The 19,838-nt window shown below is 44.4% G+C and overlaps 1 protein-coding gene across 2 annotated transcripts; it reads left to right on the top strand.

The window, feature by feature from the left end:
• Window positions 1-252: 252 nt before the first annotated feature.
• prr12a (proline rich 12a) lies at window positions 253-18,367 on the top strand. 2 transcript variants are annotated; one of them, XM_027163192.2, is made up of 16 exons: window positions 253-1,292; window positions 3,172-3,288; window positions 3,992-4,149; window positions 5,468-5,629; window positions 5,903-10,332; window positions 10,429-10,617; window positions 10,747-11,431; window positions 11,572-12,068; window positions 13,864-13,980; window positions 14,224-14,357; window positions 14,467-14,903; window positions 15,000-15,119; window positions 15,204-15,301; window positions 15,405-15,536; window positions 16,753-16,848; window positions 16,939-18,367. In XM_027163192.2, exons 1-16 carry the CDS (start codon window positions 1,210-1,212, stop codon window positions 17,071-17,073), a joined length of 7,590 nt encoding a protein of 2,529 aa, XP_027018993.2. In that variant the 5' UTR covers window positions 253-1,209; the 3' UTR covers window positions 17,074-18,367. The 2 variants fall into 2 exon arrangements, with proteins under 2 accessions (XP_027018993.2, XP_047672991.1); XM_047817035.1 differs by lacking the exon at window positions 3,172-3,288.
• The last annotated feature ends 1,471 nt before the right edge of the window (window positions 18,368-19,838 follow it).

The following is a 19,838-nucleotide window of genomic DNA, read 5'->3' as shown; positions in this document are numbered from 1 at the left end:
ATCTCTTTCTCTGTGCATATATTTCAGTACATGTTTACAATAGCCTTCAAAGGAAGGTGTCACACTGCTGGCACGTGCCAAAGATGCCATAGGTACAAGGTGTGTACCGTCGCTCACTATCCGGTCCGGTTCAATGCGGTTTAGCTCGTATTCGCTGGAAGTGTATTGTGGGAGCAGCTCGCGTGAGCTGAAGCGAAGCAGCAGACCACGCGCGAGTTGGAGCACGAGCGCGCGAGGGGCGGTAGGAGGAGGAGGAGGAGGAGGAGAAGGGGGAGAGGAGCAGCACGGCCGCCTTCAAAAATGGCGTCTGCGAGGGGGGAAAAATGACTAATATTATGAAAAAAGCAAGCAGGCCTCGCTCTTGACGGTTAATCTAGACGTTTGGCGCCTTGGTGGTTTTTTAAACAAGAGAAATAAGCTTAAAAAGCAGCATGAGAGGAACCGTGTGAGGAAACCGAGGCGGCAAACCGTCTTATTTTGATGCGTCGACAGAGCTAGCTAGCTTAGCTCGTGCTGTGCTATAACGTTAGCTCGCGTGAAGCCTAAACGTTTATCTGTACATCCGAAGGCGCTGTGCGTGCGTCGCGTGCTGTTCGTCAGACACACGTTTTACTTGTAGGGTTTAGGGGGTAAGTTTGTGGGGTTTTAAAGAGGGAGAAATGTAGCGCGTGCGTAGCAGCCGTTGCTCTGCTCCTCCATTTTTTTTATTCCAATAATAAAGCGAGTGAAGAAAGGGGAGGAGAGACGAGAGAAAGGACGTGTACGGTCATATGCGTGCATCAGGCGGTACACCGGCTTTACATTTTTATATCTGTCTTACATCTGCGTGGCGCCGGAATGGCATTAATTAGGCTGATTTTGAAACCGAAAAGGAAGTGAGGTGTGTGTGTGTGTGTGTGTGTGTGTGTGTGTGTGTGTGTGTGTGTGTGTGTGTGTGTGTGTGTGTGTGTGTGTGTGTGTGTGTGTGGTGAACACCCCCCTGTATCACGCACTCTCACTCTCCTCCCCTCCATTTCCCTCTCTGTCTCTCTCAATATGCTATTTTTTCACTCCTATCCACATAGTCGGTTCTCATCAAAGGTAGAATGATCGCAAATTAGCAGCGATCGCGTCGTTGCACGAACACTTTGCACGGACGGATCTGTTTGTATTCAGTTGTTTTTTAATCGTGTTGTTCTTCGTACGATCGTCCATCCATCCGTGTCAGAAATGGACAGGAATTATCCGGGTGCAGGTTTTGGGGATTTGGGCGCAGGAGCCGGATGGAGCTACGAGCGATCAGCTAAAGCAAGGTAAAAAATATAATTTATATATGTAATAAATATGTAATAAAACATGCACCGTGAATCCATTGCATTAACAGTGTGTATCTGTGCGCGCGGTGTGCGTGTGTGTTTAGAGAATAGTGGTGTGATTGGTCTTGATAATGAACTCTGTACATTCGCATCCGTGTCTGACGACGCGTTTGCGTGGGATGTCATAAGACGCTGGTCCTTAATGTGTGGATTGGGATGTGTTTTTTTTTTTTTGTGTGTGTGTGTGTGTGTGTGTGTGTGTGTGTGTGTGTGTGTGTGTGTTATTCAGATAAGCCTGGGTTAGAAGGGTGGAATGAGAGAGATGTGATTGACAGCCTAATGTGCGGGTTTGTGGGGGTAAAGACAGAGCAGACACAGGGAGAGATGGAGACTAGAGGAGAGGAGAGGAGAGAGGGGGGGGGGAGAAGAAGGGGGAAAAAAGAAGATGGGGGGCGGGGGTTGGGGGGCAAAAAATCTTGTACACCCGGATTTATTAGTGTCCCTTTGATAAATATCTAGCATCCTGACTTGCTATAAGAGGCGTCTGGTTTGTTCCGGTTGGATGCAGAAAATGCAACAACAATACGACGATAGATAGAAACGCACGACCTGTTATAAAGGGATAAAGGATGCACAGTTTTACCATCTGCATGCAACCATCAAGCCGCAGTATGATTTTTCTACCAATCAGCAAACGGTTTTTCTTGCATACCGAAGAAATAAATAAATGCAAATAAACAAACAAACAAATAAATAAATGAGAATAGGACGAGAAGCAGAATGCATCCCGAGTTAGCATAGCTGTGGTGCTTCGCTATAGCATCCAGCTGACGTTAGCTTGCTAACAAACATCATGGTCGCCGCTGTCGCATATAGGCCTGCAACTGGAACAGCACAGAAGCCTTTGTTCTCGCAGGCAAATCCTAAAACACACAAGGTGCAAAACAGTGCGAATATTTTCCTCTTTTCCAAACCAACCCAGCCATTTTAAAACCCCAAGAGTTTTTCTTCCCATCCGCACTCGCAGATGCTAGTGTTGCTAAGCTGTTAGCCGTCTACCCTCCATTCCTCTCTTAGCACTGGTGTTAGCCTGTGTGTGTGTGTGTGTGTGTGTGTGTGTGTGTGTGTGTGTGTGTGTGTGTGTGTGTGTGTTAGGACACTAAGTGTGTTCCCGCTAAGCAGTCACAGGATATTAAGTCGATACTAGCCGAATGTAAATATTTAGGATGCATGCATGTTCAGGTGTACAGTGTGCACGATAACCTTCTCGAGGATGCTGTGAAGAAGAAGGAAGAAAAAAAATTGCAAATGAAATGATAAATCAGGAGCAGCTGCATGTTCCTGCTCTCAGACTGTATTCAGGTCATGTATGGATTTTGCCACGGTTTCAGACAGGAATCTGTTCGCCGTGACTTTAAACTTATAGCTTTTGCTGAATGCGTTGCTATCCGGTCATAAAACAACCACAATAATTATATAGCAACGAAATCCGTTTGACAGATAAACATTCACACGCCCCGGTAACGAATGATGCTCATTATCACATCGTGTTATTAATGTGGAAACAAACAATTAATGAACACATCCGAGTAGTAATAAGAAAATAAAACGTCAACGGATTTTCTGATGTTTTGCATTTTTGCATGTTTTGCACTTCCCCAGTTTCATTTTGAGTGTAGCTCAGAATTGTATAGAGAGACCGTACATTTGGATTGAAAAGTTCACACACACATATTTTTATATATATATATATATATAATATGCAATAATCTATGCACGGGCAAAAGTTTATGGACACCTGAATATCATGCATATGTGCGTCTCATTCCAGATTTTGTCCCCTCCTTCTTTTTATAATAATCTAAACAATCTTCAGGGAAGGCTTCAAGATTTTGGAGTGTGGCTGTAGGGATTTGAGGTCAGGCTCTGATGTCATGGACAAGGAGGTCTGGGGTTCAGTTGGCGTACCACTTCATCCCAGAGGTGTTCAGAGGTCAGGGCTCTGTGCAGGCCACTCGAGATCTTCCACTCCAATCTTAACAAACCACGTCTTTGTGGAGCTCACTTTGTGCACAGTGGCATTGTGGGTGCGGGGACAGGTTTGGGGGCCCATTTAGTTCTAGGGACGGGAAACTGTACTGCTACAGCATACAAAGGCGTGATATGCAGTTGTCTGCTTTCAGGCTGTGATGGTCAGGTGTTCCTATGTCCCCAGGTCGTAGCTTATATACATATTTAGAAATGCAGTGATATAATTAGCACATAAACACCTACATAAAGGCCTGGCATAATAATTATGTAATTGCTTAACCACAGTTGTGTGAGTGGTTTGCATGATTAACGATTAGATTACACACCCACATGTGAAGTAGATGTATAGTCAATTTAGGAGGGATATGTTGACGTACAATATAATGAAATTTAATGAAACGTAATGAATATTATTCTTGGCTTTGATCTTACTAATTTGTTGCGTTATCATTAAGATACTTGGTAATAACATGCAATTATTTTTTAACAATTAATTATTGTATAGGCATCTGCGTAAGTGCTTTAACACACTACAATTATTCTTAAGTAATGAAAGGGATATTGAGCCGAACTGAACGTAGTTACATCATATTAATTGTTGGTTTGACATTTAGCCTAATTATTTCAAAATTGTCCTACTTACATGCATTTTTTTTTTTTGTCAGTTTGGTGTACGGTAGCTCCAGATCATCCCATCCAGAGTCTGAACTCCTTCACAGGCAAGCCTATGCCACTCCGCATCCGCTACAAGGTTATGCAACCAATCACCACCCGGGCAGCTCTGGACAGGGTGGGGCGTGGGGTGCAGCTGGCAGGAGTCTTGGTGAGTGACATTGCATCTATACCTGTTCTGATCTTTTTGGCAGTAACTTTATGACACCCTAGGAGCTGTTCCGTACTTAAGTAACCTTGCTGAATTTGGTTACAATTCTTGCCCAGGCGTGATGCAAGCAGAGGCAGGGCATACAGGTGGAGCTAAAAATAAGTCCAGTCATCAACTGGTCACACACAGTCGAACACGCTTTCTATGTCTCGGGGTGAACTCATGTCTTCACCACACAGCATTTTAACAGAAAGCTAGTATTAATATAATATAATATATCCTGTGATAAGTAAAAAGGTGACTAATTTTTTTAGGGAAACCCCCAAATGACATTCTACTCATGTTGTATAGGACAATATAAAGGAGCTGAATGCTATAGGAAGACATTTGAGCTTCAGACAAATGCGTGGCTCGTGTACTTTGCATCTGGTTAACGCACTCGGACGTGTCTGTACTTTTAACAAAGTTTTAAGTGTTGACACAATTTGCAGCCATCAAAGAACTTTGCTCATCTGTCTGCTTACTAAGATTGAAAGTATTTTTCACACTCGGGTGTGTGTGTGTTTCCTTTTAAACGTGCCTTACACTTATTATTTACTTGAATGAAACCGAACGTAAAATGAGAGATGCCTGGTTTGATTTTTTTATTTATTTATTTTTTATTTGCTAGTGTTCAAAGAATTTATAAGTCACATAAACGGATATACGGGGTACAACGTGTAGTGAATTGCTGAGCGGTTGACACCAGGAAGTAATAAAGATTCAATAAAAATAGTAAGAGAGGGTAATAAAAATATATAATCGAATAAAATAAAGATAGAAGACGGTAAAGTAAAAATAGAGCAGACATGCAATAAGAATTAAGTAATATAATAAATACAAGAATAAGAATTAAAAAAAAAAAAAAAAGAAGGAAGTAAAAGCTAAGGGAGTAGCCTGCTTTATGCAAGTTGTAGTGGTTAAGTGGCGTGCAATGCCACTTATTTACCTGACTAGTCACCACATGATAACCTTCTAAGAAACTCCTCCTAGTTACATACATTGCATAGAAGGATGCATACAGCTCTGCTTTCATATTCATTGTGAAACTATGCTGTTAGGTGGAGAAGTGCTACACGGCCATGTGCACGGCCCCATTAGTCGTTAGGTACAGGCCTTCAGGGCACCTGTGAAGCTCTCAATACATGTAGACTGATGCATAACTAGCTGTGATTTTGTAGGTATATACAGTATGTCTCATGCACATGCGAGGTGCTTGCATCGGCTTATCATGCGTGTTCTAAATTTGTTGATTTAAATGAATTAATTTTTTTTATAGGCTTATCTGGGCTTTTTGATGCTGGGCTTCACCATGCGAGTCCGTCAGGCCCTGATCCCTCTGTTATGAACTTGATCTCAGCGCTAGAGTCCAGAGGACCACAGCCACCTCCTTCTGCTTCTTCCCTTCTGTCTCAGTTCCGCACTCCGTCTTGGCAGACTGGTAAGTTCTAACACGACAGAAGAAAGACAAATTTCAATTGACAGATATAAATAATGGGTGCATCACTAAACATTTAGAGCCACCAGCTAGCACGTTCTTACCATAGTGACAACTTATAAGGCATACATTTGAAAATGATCATGCTATGTTTTTTCAGATTATTTTGAAAATTCTTCAGAGCCTACCAGGATTGGAATTTGCGATCTTTCTGTTTTTTCAATAAACTCATATATTGTGTATCTCTGCATTTTGTCCTTTTTCACCTTTCTTTAGCAATGCACACACCTGCACCTGCAGAGCTTTTCATCTCTGGAGCCCTTCCTGGTTCTGGATCGTTCCCATCGTCCTCTGCCTTATCGGCCTACCAGCACCCAGCTTCGTTTTCTGGACGCTCCTTTCCTGGGGTGACCCCCTCACTTTCTTTACAGGACACTCCTACATTCAGCCCCACCTCAAATGGCCTCTTGTCTCCCCATGATCCTTTGCTGCACATTAAGACACCCTCGCAGTCAAGTCTGGGCTTTGATCGTCTGTTGTCATCTCAGGGTGCTGCTGCAGCTTATCGTGGGAGCCATGATCCTAGTGGTGGTAGCGGTGTTACTTCTGCTCAGGCATCCTCAGCAGCTTCAGCTTCTGCACGTCATCTGCAATCTCACCAGTTTAACTTGCTGTCCTCACAGCTACAGGACCAGTCTTCGCAGATATATAGTGCTTCAGTGTTCTCATCCGCTCCCGCTCCACCTCAGCCAGCTTCCCAAGAGCGGACTGTACCACGACAAGACAGTGTCATTAAGCACTACCAGCGTCCCTCGCCAGCACAAGCTCCCTCTTCCACACCTCATCCCCTCCAGCATTACCTCAGTTGTGGAGTGTCCGGGTATCAGCAGGCCCCTCATCCCCGTCATGCTGGTCTCTCCTGCAGTCCATTGGGAGAGCATAGCCCTTCCTCTGACCATAAGCCTTCCCCCAGAACAGAGCAGTACAGACCTATTATCCAGCCTTCATATGGTTCCTCCTCATCGTCAACCTCCGGTGGGCCTGGAAAGGCAGCAAAAAGCAGTTCCAGTAGTGGTTACTCTTCCTCTGGCTCGGGGTCATCTTCCAGAACTCCCCATACACCACCTTCTGCATCCTCTGCTTCCTCATCTTCCTCATCATCATCTTCCTCTTCAGCATCTGCCAGTGCACGCCAATCTAATTCCATCCCAAGCTCTACTTCTGCATCCGCATCCTCTCGGCAGCAGCCACCAACCCAGTCTGTGCCTCCTCCACAAACACATTCCCAGCCTGCTCCCAGCACCAACACCTCTCAACAGACTCTTCCTAAAGCATGTCTCTCAGGCTATGGCTCTCCGGTGGCTCCAGTAAAGTCGTCTAATAGTTTGACAGGACAGACCCCACCCCAACAGCAGCCTCAATCTTTTTCTCCCAGCCAGCCCCCATCACATTTATCTCAGTCGTATGCGGGGTTCAGTTCCCCACAAACACATGATCTCCCTTCAGCCAGGACCTCTGGAGTAGCAAAAGGATATGGGAATCTGGGAAGCCAGTCATTTTCAGCAGAATCCGTATATGGGACAGATTCAGGTTATGGCTCATTGCCTCCATCTTTAGGGGGAGCTGGAAGCCCCTCTATGGGCTATGCTGCTTCGGGACACTCTCCTGCACTTCTTCGTTCAGGGGCAAGTGGGGCAACAGCTGGTGGGAGCAGCAATGGAGGAAGTACCAGTACGGGTGGTGGAAATAATGTGGCTGGTGGAGGGGGGTCTTACCACATCCCTGATTCCAGCCCATCTCCATCTGGCAACTCTGGAATCATTCGCCCAGGTCTGCATTCTCCTGCTCCTTCACGACCTGCTCAGTCACCTGTTGGAACAGGATCCAACAAATACCTATCATCTGTTCTCTCACCTTCTTTCTTACCCTCCCCACAAGGCTACCCAGACACCAGAGGACCACGCTCACAGTCGTACCATCCTTCTGCCCCTCCCAAAACCAAGTCTGATACAAGCCTGCTTGGTGTGACTGAGTCTCGCCCACAACAGGATGATGACGATGATGATTTCCTCATCCAGCATCTGCTTCAGGCTCAAAGCCCTACTCCTCAAGCCTCTCATCATCATCCACCTCAAAGCCATCATTCCTCACAGTCTACACAACAACCACCGGTACTTCCAACCCAAGATGGAGGCAAGGGTTTATCCTATGAGATGGGAAAGAGCTCAGAGGAACGGTATCATCTTCAGAGTGTTATTCGAACTCATAGTGCAACGACGAACGCTGCAGTATCTGGAACAGGGAATGGAGCAGGCCTGGACAGTCAGTTGGAAATGTCTTTAAAAAAGCAGCAGCAGCATCAGCAGCAACACCAAACGCAGCATCAGCAGCAGCAACAACACAAACATCAGCAGCAGCAGAAGAGCAGCAGATCTGTCACTGATGGAGGAGGACGAGGGAACCCAGAACAAGCTCATTCCCATTCACATCATCACCACGACTCAATGAGCTCAGTGGTCCACTACGGTCGGGGTGATCCTTATTCCCAACATCCTATTTCGCAGCATCAATCATCTCACCACCAACACACTCCACACACGCCTACACATTCTCATTTGCACTCTCATCCCCATATGGATCTTCAGAAAAAGTCCCAAGAGTCGGCAGATATGGCCTACATCCGCAAAACACCTGATTTGCAGCAGCACCACCACCAACAGCAGTCAGGACATCATCCTTCTCATCAGCAACAACACCAACAGCAGCAGCAACAACAGCACCAGTCTCAATCTTTAATGGAGTCTCCAACAGACCAATCCCGTCAGCCCCCGCATTTGCTACAGTCCGTTCTCTCTCACACAACACGCAGCAAAATAGACACTCAGCAGCAGCAACACCCTGCAAGCCAGCAGGCTTTATTGGAAGCAGCAGGTGGGGTTACAGCAGCAGAAACTCATTCTCAGCCTCAGGCATCTCAATTACAGCTTCAGCTCCAGACCCAAGCTTTGGAAGCTGCTAGTCACTATAGCCACGGTAATCAGCAACAGGACCAGAATCATTCAAAATCCAACACAGTGTCTTCACTGGACATGCTGGAGCGCTCTCTTTCTCGAACCTCTAGTCAGGAAGGAGGAATAATGGACGATAGGGCGGGAAACGAGGGAGGCAGAGGAAATTCTGGAGCTGGTACTGGAGGAACCGTTGAAAGACACAGATCACAGGATCAGCAGAGACTTACATCTCATCATCCTTCACAGCATCATCCTTCTGAGTTACATTCGTATCTTTCTGACCCTGACTTGGGCTTATCCACACCCACCCATGGACATCATCTGTCTCATCACCACCACCAATCCCAGCAACCTCCTCAAGCTCAACACCCTAACTCACACCATCATGCTCACTCTCAGCATCAAACTCAACAGAGCCATCACCACCTTGCTTCCCAGTCAACCTCCGCATCTGCACAGCAACCAGAGCAATCGCACTCCTCTCAGCTTCCTCAGGCTCAGCTTGACCAGCAGCATCAAGGAGAGCATCACTTTGACTCTAGGGGCTCAGCAGTGAAGTCAAATACAAATCAGAATCAGTCACATCAGAACCAGAGATTTGTTCCATTAACATCTATTTGTTTCCCAGACTCTCTCCTCCCAGACGAAGAACGTTCTTTCTTTCCTGGCATGGAGGACATGTTCTGCCCTGAAGATTACAAGTCAAGCTGCTCTGGAGGAACAGGGCAGGGTCAAGATGGAGTTTCTCAGGCCCAGACAGGACAAGAAGGTATGGAGGGAATTAAATCGACTGCAGAAGGTGGAGGGGATGATACAGGTGCAAGCTATGACATGCTTGGCCACCCTGGTGATCAAGATTATGGACAGTATTGCCATGAACTTGCAGAGTCTGACAATGGAACCATGCACCTTGACCTTGACTCTTTAAAAACCCATGAGCTCCCATCTACAGTCAATACAGAGCAACTTGGACTGATACAGTCTCAGCCAACTGGCCTTGGAATGGGAAGTGGTGCAAATGTTGGGGAAGGAGCTGGGGCTAAGATGGTAAGTTCTGGAGGTTCTGGTTCTGGATCAACAGGACTCACCTCTCCAATCTTCTGCTCATCCAGACCCAAAAAGCTCCTGAAATCCAGTTCTTTCCACCTGCTGAAGGAGAGACCCGATCCTAATTCCCTTCCCAAAAAGAGCTATGCACAGGAATATGAATTTGAGGATGATGAAGATAAGGCTGATGTTCCTGCTGACATTCGACTAAATAGCCGAAGACTTCCAGACCTGATTCCTGACCTTTCCTGTCGGAAATCCAGCGGCGGAACTATGAGTCCCTTAATGGGTGAATTGGATTTTGGATATCCCTCTCTTGGTCCACCTCCACAATTACTTCCCCATGATGGACCAAAAAAGAGAGGCAGGAAGCCTACCAAGCCCAAACGGGAAGGTCCACCGAGGCCTCGCGGTCGCCCACGAATACGCCCTTTGCCTGAGCCCCACCACTCCAGGGCCATGATGGGAGAATGTGGAACCGGATATATTCCCGAGAGAGGCAGAGGGAGAGGCAGAGGGAGAGGCAGAGGCAGGCGAGATGAATCTATGATGGACAGCAAAGATCAGAGTCAGCTCTATCAACACATGCAACAACAGCAAATGCATCACCAGTCACAACAGCACCAAGAGCCAATCAAACCTATCAAGGCAAGTTGGGAAAGGGAATTGACCCTATTTTGTAGATTAAGAGCCAAGTGTACAAATCTTTTAAATGTCTAATTTTGTTTGGGTTTTTCTTTGTAGATCAAGCTTCCTATTGGTACCCTGTCAACTTCTGATGCCCTGTTGCGAACGGATTCTTTGTCTGGTACTGACCCAGCCCTCTCAGATGGTTCTGTTGGCTCTGCCCCTTCTTTGGGTCTGAGTCCAGGGACACCGGGAGTGCCTGATATCAACAGACCGATAGACAAGATCAAGGCCAAAACTCAAGATGTGAGAGAAATCAGCATATGTATTTAATAACACCTGTGTGATACCTGTGTGATATGTAACCCTTATTTTATTTGCTCATGCTTATTTTGTGTTTACTTCATGTATTTTACCTTTTTTTTTTTTTTTTAGATGGAAGAGAAAGATTCTGAGAAGACCGGCTTCGTGGCTTCTTTTTTGGATTTTCTAAAATCTGGGAAAAGGCCAGGGAGCAGCTCTGGGAATGGCGATTCATCTCCAGGAAAAAGTGGCGGCATCCATCCGATATCTCCTCAACCACCACCTCCACCAGCACCTGCAGCGTCCTCTGGTTATGGGGATAGTGAAGGTGACGGAGGGCTGTCTCTGGGTGGATGCCCAAGTCCTTGTAAGCGCTTGGATGAAGAATTGAAGAGGAATCTGGAAACACTTCCATCCTTTTCCTCAGATGAAGAAGACTCCGTGGGGAAAAACCAGGACCTCCAAAAGAGTATCTCCTCTGCCATATCTGCTCTATACGACACTCCACAGTTAAGCACCTCTTCGATGCAGCCTCCCTCTCTCCCTCCTCCGCCTCCTCCTCCGATTCCTCCTACACCACTGACACCAACACAACAGCCACCTTCCCTTAGCCCTCAAACTCCAACACACATGCACACGCAGTCTTCTTCACACACACACCCACAGTCTATCGAATCTCCCATGTTATCCAGAGACGAAGAAGGCGATGAAATGGAAGAGGAAAAAATGAAAGACGGAGGTGACGAAGAGGTGCAAGATAAAAGCGTAGAAGAGAAAGTCCCAGAAATGGAGTTGCTGAGTGTTCCAAAAGTAGGAGGTAAGAAAAGAGGACACGGACGCATTCAGTTCAAAGGCAGACGACTCTATAAATCACTCAAAGTTCAAGGTTCATTTGTGCTATTGTTCTTATTTTGTGCTACGGTTATAAATTCTGTAAATATTCCTTTTCTTTTTCAGATTCGCCTAAAGAAGCTTCTCAAGCAGCAGCTCCATCTTCGCTTCCACCTCTTTTCCCATCATCCCCTCCATCTTCATCTTCACCCTCTCCACCACCTCTTCCTCCGCTCTCTCTCCCCTCGCCCCTGCCCGAGCTGGAAGATAACCCGTCTCCACTACAGAAACCTCTAGTTCAGCAATCTTCACCTCCAGACAGCCCTCTTGCCCCCTCCATTCCTGTCCTCTCTCCTCCACATCCTTTGCCTGTACCCTCTCCTCCAGCCTCGGAGACACCCACACCCCCAAGCCCCCCTCGACCTCAGCAGCCTGCTCCAGCTCCTCCATCCCCAGAAGAGCCCCCAGCACCCCAAATCCTACCGTTACACCTGGCGCAGAAACAGAGCGGTGCTGCCATTGCAGGAGAGACTGACGAAGATGAGAGTGAAAGTGGAGGAGAGGGTATCTTTAGGGAAAGGGATGAATTTGTGGTACGGATAGAAGACATCAAAACCCTTAAGGTACGTACTGCACCCAACATAATTTACTACTATTTACTAAAGGTTTAGAAACCTTTACTTGGAAATTGAATACATTGAGGGGTGCACGGTGGCTTAGTGGTTAGCACGTTCGCCTCACACCTCCAGGGTCGGGGGTTCGATTCCCGCCTCCGCCTTGTGTGTGTGGAGTTTGCATGTTCTCCCCGTGCCTCGGGGGTTTCCTCCGGGTACTCCGGTTTCCCGGAAGTGGTAGGTTGATTGGCATCTCTGGAAAATTGTCCGTAGTGTGTGAGTGTGTGTGTGAGTGAATGAGAGTGTGTGTGTGCCCTGTGATGGGTTGGCACTCCGTCCAGGGTGTATCCTGCCTCGATGCCCGATGACGCCTGAGATAGGCACAGGCTCTCTGTGACCCGAGTAGTTCAGATAAGCGGTAGAAGATGAATGAAAGAATGAATACTTTGAAAAACATAAATCAAATAAGTAAAATGTGATGTTCAAAACATTTACTACATACAGTTTTAGTTTTTGTAATATATTTTAGTGCACAGCATCTTTTCGTCCAAAGATAATATCCAAAGTCTATACCGTCTTCGGTCGTCTTTAAAATCACATAAAGTACGATTGCCTTAAAAAATGAAGACCTTGTTCATTATTCTGAAATACAATGAAGATTAAAATAATAATAATAATAATAAACACTCTTTCTTTCTGAAATATTCAATATACTGTAAGCTGTGGGTTATGGGAAAACCTTCGGAAAACTGGAAAACACAGTGATCGAAATGAAAGCACAGTGACCCTTGAAGCACAAAAGAAGATTAGTGCTAAAGTTTTTGAGTGTTGCTCTGTCAAAGCTGTGTTGCTAATGATTTCCCAATCCTTGGCATCAATGGTTTTGCTAAGAAACCCTCTAACGTTACTGACCTGTATAAGAGAGGACCAAGATCTCAACAGAGCAGTGTGACAAACTGGTGATGTCCTCACACCAAAGATGTGCTCGAGTCATTCAAAGGTTCTTTCGTAAGACATGCTAGTAGAACAGTGGTACATCCACAGCTAACGTTTCTTTTCATTTTTATCACCACTGTGTGTCTCCACAATGTTCCTCTCAGTCAGCATAACTATTTTAGTAGAATGTTCACAGCTAAAATATCTGAGGGCCTTTTTACACCCGGCCACTTCGTGTGTTGTCTCTGATCCGATAGCTATCTGATTTGTTAAAACTGTTCCGTTTACATCAGGCCACATAAACGCGAATCGGATATCGATCCGATCTTTCTACTCCCACCCAAAATGTGAATATGTTTTACCTCATTTCCGGGGTAATTGAAACAGAACACGCTTTGGTGTATGCGGTTTTCAGAACGTGATCGAAAAGTAGACAAAAAAAACCCGTTACGACGTTTATGCTAAAAAAAACAGCATTTACTGTTTGCTGTGTTTTCGCTGACGGCAGCAGCTCGTTTTAAGCCCCGACGAGACGCCTGGGTGAAAGATCACCTGCGAGTGACGTACTTCTGTTTGGGAGGAGTTTAGCGCTGATGTATGTGACTTGAACAACCATGTTCATTTACACCTGTCCAGTTTCATCTGTAACGCGTCCCAGACCACCTCCTGAAGGGGTTTGAACCATCGGATTTATATCCGTCTCCAAAGCGTTTCTGAGGGCATTTTTTTTAAACGCACGAAGTGACCAGTTGTAAAAAGCCCCTATCACAATTGGGTGTTTTGAGCATGGGTTATTGTGCTGTTTATTAATGAATACTATTCTTGACTAAAAATTAATTAGATTTTTCTCCACTGTTCCTCTCCGCAGCTGGCCCTACAGACGGGTCGGGAACCTCCGCCCATCTGGCGTGTACAGAAAGCTCTGCTTCAGAAGTTTGCACCAGAAATTAAAGATGGACAGAGACAGTTCTGTGCCACTAGCAATGTTAGTCAATTTCAAAATACTTTTCTATCAGACACAAGCTGTTAATAAGCAATATATAAAGCTGTCATAAGCTAAGGCTAACGATCTGTCGTATGTCAGAAAAACATGGGGTCTGATTTACTTCTTTAACCGTTCTCTCTTTATTTAATTAGGTGTTGTGTTTACATACGTGTCTGTGATGCCCTTTCACACTCGAGCTGTTTGTTAAATTGTTGTTTTGCTTGTTTATCTTTCGTGCCTCAGTATCTTGGTTACTTTGGTGATGCTAAAAAACGGTACCAGCGACTATATGTGAAATTCCTGGAGAATGTGAATAAGAAGGACTATGTAAGAGTTTGCTCTCGCAAGCCCTGGCACAGACCTTCTGTGACACTCAGGTACCTTTTGCAATATAAGAGATCTCATATAATTTTGCATCTAAGCATGCTCAAGGTAAATCTATGTTTGTAATAACGTCTGACACGTAATTCTCCTGTAACCACACAGACGGCAGTCCCAGTCTCACGCAGTCCCGAAGATGAGCCCGGCTCCTAACAATCAGACGTTACCTCGCGTCGTGAGAGATGAAAAAGACAGAGAAAAGGCGAAAGACAAGGAGCATCGTGACACCAGAGAGAAGAACAACATCAAGGTGAAAGAGCAGCAAGAACGCGTGACGAAAATGAAGGAGCGAGAAGAAAAGAAGGACAAAGAAAAGAAAATGCCGCCACCTCCCGCGCCCCAGAAGGCAGAGAAACGAGCAGCTATGTCAGAACATGGGAAGGACGAGAAGAGAGCAGCAGGAGTGGAGAGAAAGTTAGAACGGCCTACAAAACAGCAGCCGGTGAAAGTAAAGGCCGAACCTCCACCTAAGAAAAGAAGGAAGTGGCTAAAAGAAGTGCCGTCGTCGTCCGAGTCGGATTCTTCTGCTAGCGACGATGAGAGTAAGCACAGAGAGTTCACACTTTATCTTTAGTGGATCTTTATATGCTTGTGTGTGTGTGTGTGTTTGTGTGTGTGACCAGGCTTAAATCTTATAGTTTCAGTCAGAGCAGGCCTTAATACTCGAGCGATGCGAGAGATGTACCGAAGCTATGTGGAGATGCTGGTCAGTACCGCTCTGGACCCTGACATGATACAAGCGCTGGAGGACACAGAGGGTACGAGGCTTATACAATCACAGGATGCTTTCTGTGTCAAAAATGAGTCTAAACCGTATTAACGCTATTGTGTTTCATTTTCAGATGAACTCTACCTGCCTCCAATGCGGAAGATCGACAGCATTCTTAGCGAGCAGAAGAGAAAGCTGCTAAAGCGAGTCAGCATGAACCCCCAACACCAGGTATCGCCTTGACCTCACTGCGTGTGTTTCTCACGTCATATACCCTCCATGTTCATGCCTTCTCATGCACTGATCCCCTCTTTCCCTCCCTCTTGCCCTGAAGGAGGCCCTAAACACTTTTCCTCAGATAACAGCAGAGCCGTTGGACTCAGGAGCTGTGAGGGTCAAACTTGGCGGGGAGTGCTATAACCGTAAAACCCTGAACCGTGTCAAGAAGAATATCCCGAAACCACAGGTACTTGTTTCAGACACAATGCAAACCTGAATTCAGCTCATTTACATAAGCAGGTGAACTCTCGTGTTGGCTTTAGTTTCAGATGACCTGTATAATATTTTCATAATATTAAAGGCAGGGTCTCAGATGTTTGAAAGCCATGCCCCTAACCCAAACGGGTCCCACCCCTATATCGATAGCTCCGCCCACACATACATACGTAACCCAGGCGACTAACAGAAAGAAACGTGTCTTTATCATAGCTGAAGGGAAGAACAATACGATTGTAGATAAACAAACAAGCAAAAATGCCACACAAGCATAATGATGTAAAGGACAAAGGCATATATTAGTTCTGTGTAACAAAGCAAAACCAACGTTACTCACCTATCGAGAAGGAAAAAAGCGCCTCGGCGTCTTAAGTAAAGTCGGCCACATATTCACAGGTCGGAGTTTCCTGAGTCAATAACTCCTGAGCTAAACGCTGTTACTACACAAAACGCGGTTGTAGCTGCCTCTCTACATTACTACGATAGAAAAGAGGTGTTATTTGTGTAGTAACAGCGTTTAGCTCAGGAGTTATTGACTCGGGAAACTCCAACCTGTGAATATGTGGCCGACTTCCTGCTCCTTCAGTTCTCTCCACTGCTGGAAAGCTGATCCTATATTAACACGTCCTACTTCTTGTCCTTATCGTAAGTCTTTCTTCTCTTTCTTTCTTTGTTTTTATCCTCCATGTCGATGTTAAAACCGCTTTCAGCTAATGTCACACACGCGCACTGAACACTCTCCGCCCATATTGACAAGCCCCGCCCCGTTCTGCTCATTGGCTACACGTCTGTTTTGATTTTTGTTTATTATTCGGCCCGACTCAGTTTTCTGAAGCATTTCTCAGAAATCGGAGACCCTGCCTTTAAATATCTGTATGATTATATTAATTGTGCTGTATACCGGTGTAGAATAGAAGCAGGTGGGAATTAGGCAAATATTAGAAAGCATTAATAACACACTGTGGATTATGCTGTACAGGAAAAAACCAAAACCAAGCCCAGAAAACAGGGATAACATTATCATGTACATCTCTAACACCTGCTTTGTCTAATCCAACTTCACAGAATTGTAGAATCCTGACTTTTTACCTTCTATTGTATATAGAACAAAACAGATGGAACAAAATACTCCATTTGATGTTTGTATTATATTATATATATTTATACTGAACTCTTTTCTCGTCTAGGACTTCAAGCTGTCGACAGAGACGTGTCGAGTCTACAGCTTCTACCATTCTCTGCATCATTACAAATACCACACTTTCCTAATCTGCAAAAAAGAGGTAACACCACCTGCACAGCTTCTCTATTCATGTAGGTGGAAATGTCCGTAGTAACAGAACGAAAAGTAAGGCATTGTCTTTCTTCCTCAGACCAACACTATAGAGCAGGCGTCCGAAGATCCTGGGCAGGAGGAGGTTGTTCAGCAGTGCATGGCCAATCAGAGCTGGCTGGACACACTCTTCAACGCCTTCTTAGAACTGATGACCCTCAGTGCCAAAGCCTGACAGAATGAACCGTTCTAAAGGGGGCGAGCGAGAGACAAAGTACAAGCCCTTAGGATGCAGCCGAGGATCTTGTGGAACAAAGGACATGGATTTGTTTTCACATTGCCCTCCTCCCCCCCAGCCCTTTCCTATTGTTTTTTTTTTTTGGGGGGTGTTAAGACGATTGTGATACATGACCAGGCAGTAGAGCCACCTCTCAGCAGGTAGCCTTTGGCTAGTAAACTAATCAGCGCTTCGTTACCGAAGTCAATGAGAGCTTAGTTTTTGTGCTAAACGGAGAGCATATTCACAGACATAGATGTGACCAATTTTTTTTTTGCCCTTTTTTTTGGTGGAGGGCAGATGAGTCGACGGATTGCCCCCTTCGCTAACTGACAGGCGAGCAGAAACAAACGGAATACGACTGAAGTAGAGTACTGTACTTATAATATTACTCGTCGATTTGGACAAACTTCGGACATTTGGAATTTAAAGACACTGCAAGGAGGAAGTCTGTTACAATTTGAATTTTACACAGATTATTTTTTAAGACTACAAACTTTTATTCTGCTTTGTTTTGTTGTTTTTTTTTTCCCTCGAGCGGAGGAGCGACGGTTGTGCTTTATAAACGAGTGAAGTGTCGTGCAAAAGGAAAACTGACAGAAATCATTCTAAACAGTGTAACACTTAACGCTACGCGAGTGAACCGAGAGAGCTATATGCGCATTTCTATTATTTATATAAAGACATTTCTAACAGGAGCTTGCACATACAGTATAAAGCAGCAATGCTTCATTATTCATTTCATAACATTAAGTTCAGATGCCATACGCCAAAAAAAAAAAAAAAACGCGTTGTCGAATTCAGAGCCGTCTTCCTCGAGGCTCGTGAAGAGTTGGCGCTAACACATGGCATTGTTTTTTTTTTTTGTCTGTAAAAGAGTAAAAGAAAGAAATAAAATATCTTTCAGCTACGCAAAACTGTATTATTTCTGTGCATTCTTCAGAAGATGGACAAGAGCTAACTATAGCATTCAATTTCCCACTAGGGACAAATTATGTATTAGTAATATTTAAATAGGATCTTTTTTTTTTTGTTTGTTTGTTTTCTGTTTTGTTTCATTTTTAAATGTTTGTCCATTGTCTGTATTATGAGTATTATTTTGGAACAATCTAATACTGTGCTTCTTTTGAAAACTAAGCCTTTGTGTAAATACTGTACAGCTCTTCACTCAAAATACAGTTCTTCTGTATATGGACTATTCCTGTATTTGACAAACAAATAAAATCAAGGAGCGTATAATGTCTCATACAAATGTCCGTTTTCCCCTCGTGCTTCTACTTTTTAAGACGGCGCGTGCCGGCGTTTCGTTGTATTTACACTGTTGTTGTCCTGAGGCCGTCCTTAAAAACATTTTGGTTTGCAGTAACAGTAAAAAAAAAAAATAAGGGTCGGTAGGTAGGTCTATATCTTTTTTCTAAAGTTTCAATGTAAAAAAAAAAGGATATGGTGATGGTGATTGCGTAGGTATGAATTTAAACAAATTAGCATATCGTGACGTCACTGACTGGGTCTTCAACCCGTGCCTTCGGGCGCATCATCGCAAACCTTATTTTGATGCTGGACACAGTTTTTTTTTTGTGTTTTAATTAATTTTATTAGATGTATTATGGTGCCTGAACCCGTATGACTTTGAACGGTGACCGCGACCGCATTTTGTTTACTGCAGCCGCAGCCATCATTACCAAGCGCGAACCGTCGACTCTGACAGTGAATAAGAGAATGAGACGAAGCAAACGCACAGGCCACAGTGTGACATCCGATAACCAACAGTGTAAACATTGATGACGTCAGGTTTTTATTTAAAAGAAAGAACATAGCCTTCGCTTGTATGTAGGCCTGGGCAATTTAGATATTTACAATACTTACTAATATTAAGTATTGAATATTAAGTATTAATTAATATTATTTTATTGCTTTTGTATTAGTTGTTTGAAGAGTAAAAAAAAAGAAATCGGTCGGTCTTAACGCAAATTTACAACCGGCAAGTCGGTCGGACTTAAAGCAAAAAAAATAAAATAAAAAAATTTGAGTTGGTCCTAAATTGACAGGGTCGCTCGGGTTACGGCAAACAAGAATATTTTTAAGGATGGCCTATATTATCCAAATAGAAGATTAACTTACGAGTATTTATTTATTTCTTCTCCGTGATTCAAAAAAAGAAGGACAAAGCCAGTAAATAATTAAAAACTTGCTGAAATATAAACGAAGCTTTAGATTGTTTGCTTGCTTCCTGAAAGTGACAGATGGAATGTAAAAACAATTAATTACGAATGAAGTCGCTCATCATTCGTTCAGCTATGTTGCCTTGGCGATTTTGTTTGGACTCGTTTACAGTAAGTTCGCTATATAAACCCCATGAAGTCCATTTCACTTCCAGGTTTTCAGATAAAATCTTCCAGAATTTCCCAGCTCTTGTCTGGATGAGTCCAGTTTTCTGGGGTTTTTCCAGCTCCAGGCTCAATTGAAAGGTGATGCTGATTCAACACAGTTCCAATGAAGCTAGAAAAAAACTTGCTTTACAAGTTTGTTATTACACACTTTGAGAAACCTTGAAAAATTCTTATGATAACTTGATAACTTATGTACCGTTATCAAGTGCTGACAGTAGAGACTCCCTCCATAAACAAGTCCCACCGTCTCTCAGGGTAAGAGGTAGGTGTACATCAAGACTTCTGTTATGGCACCGAGGTAATGGAATGAACAGTTTTGTTTCTGTTTGTTTT

This window comes from Tachysurus fulvidraco, chromosome 8, assembly GCF_022655615.1.
Source record: "Tachysurus fulvidraco isolate hzauxx_2018 chromosome 8, HZAU_PFXX_2.0, whole genome shotgun sequence".
Lineage (NCBI taxonomy): Eukaryota > Metazoa > Chordata > Actinopteri > Siluriformes > Bagridae > Tachysurus > Tachysurus fulvidraco.
This window is presented reverse-complemented; position numbering and strand designations above follow the sequence as displayed.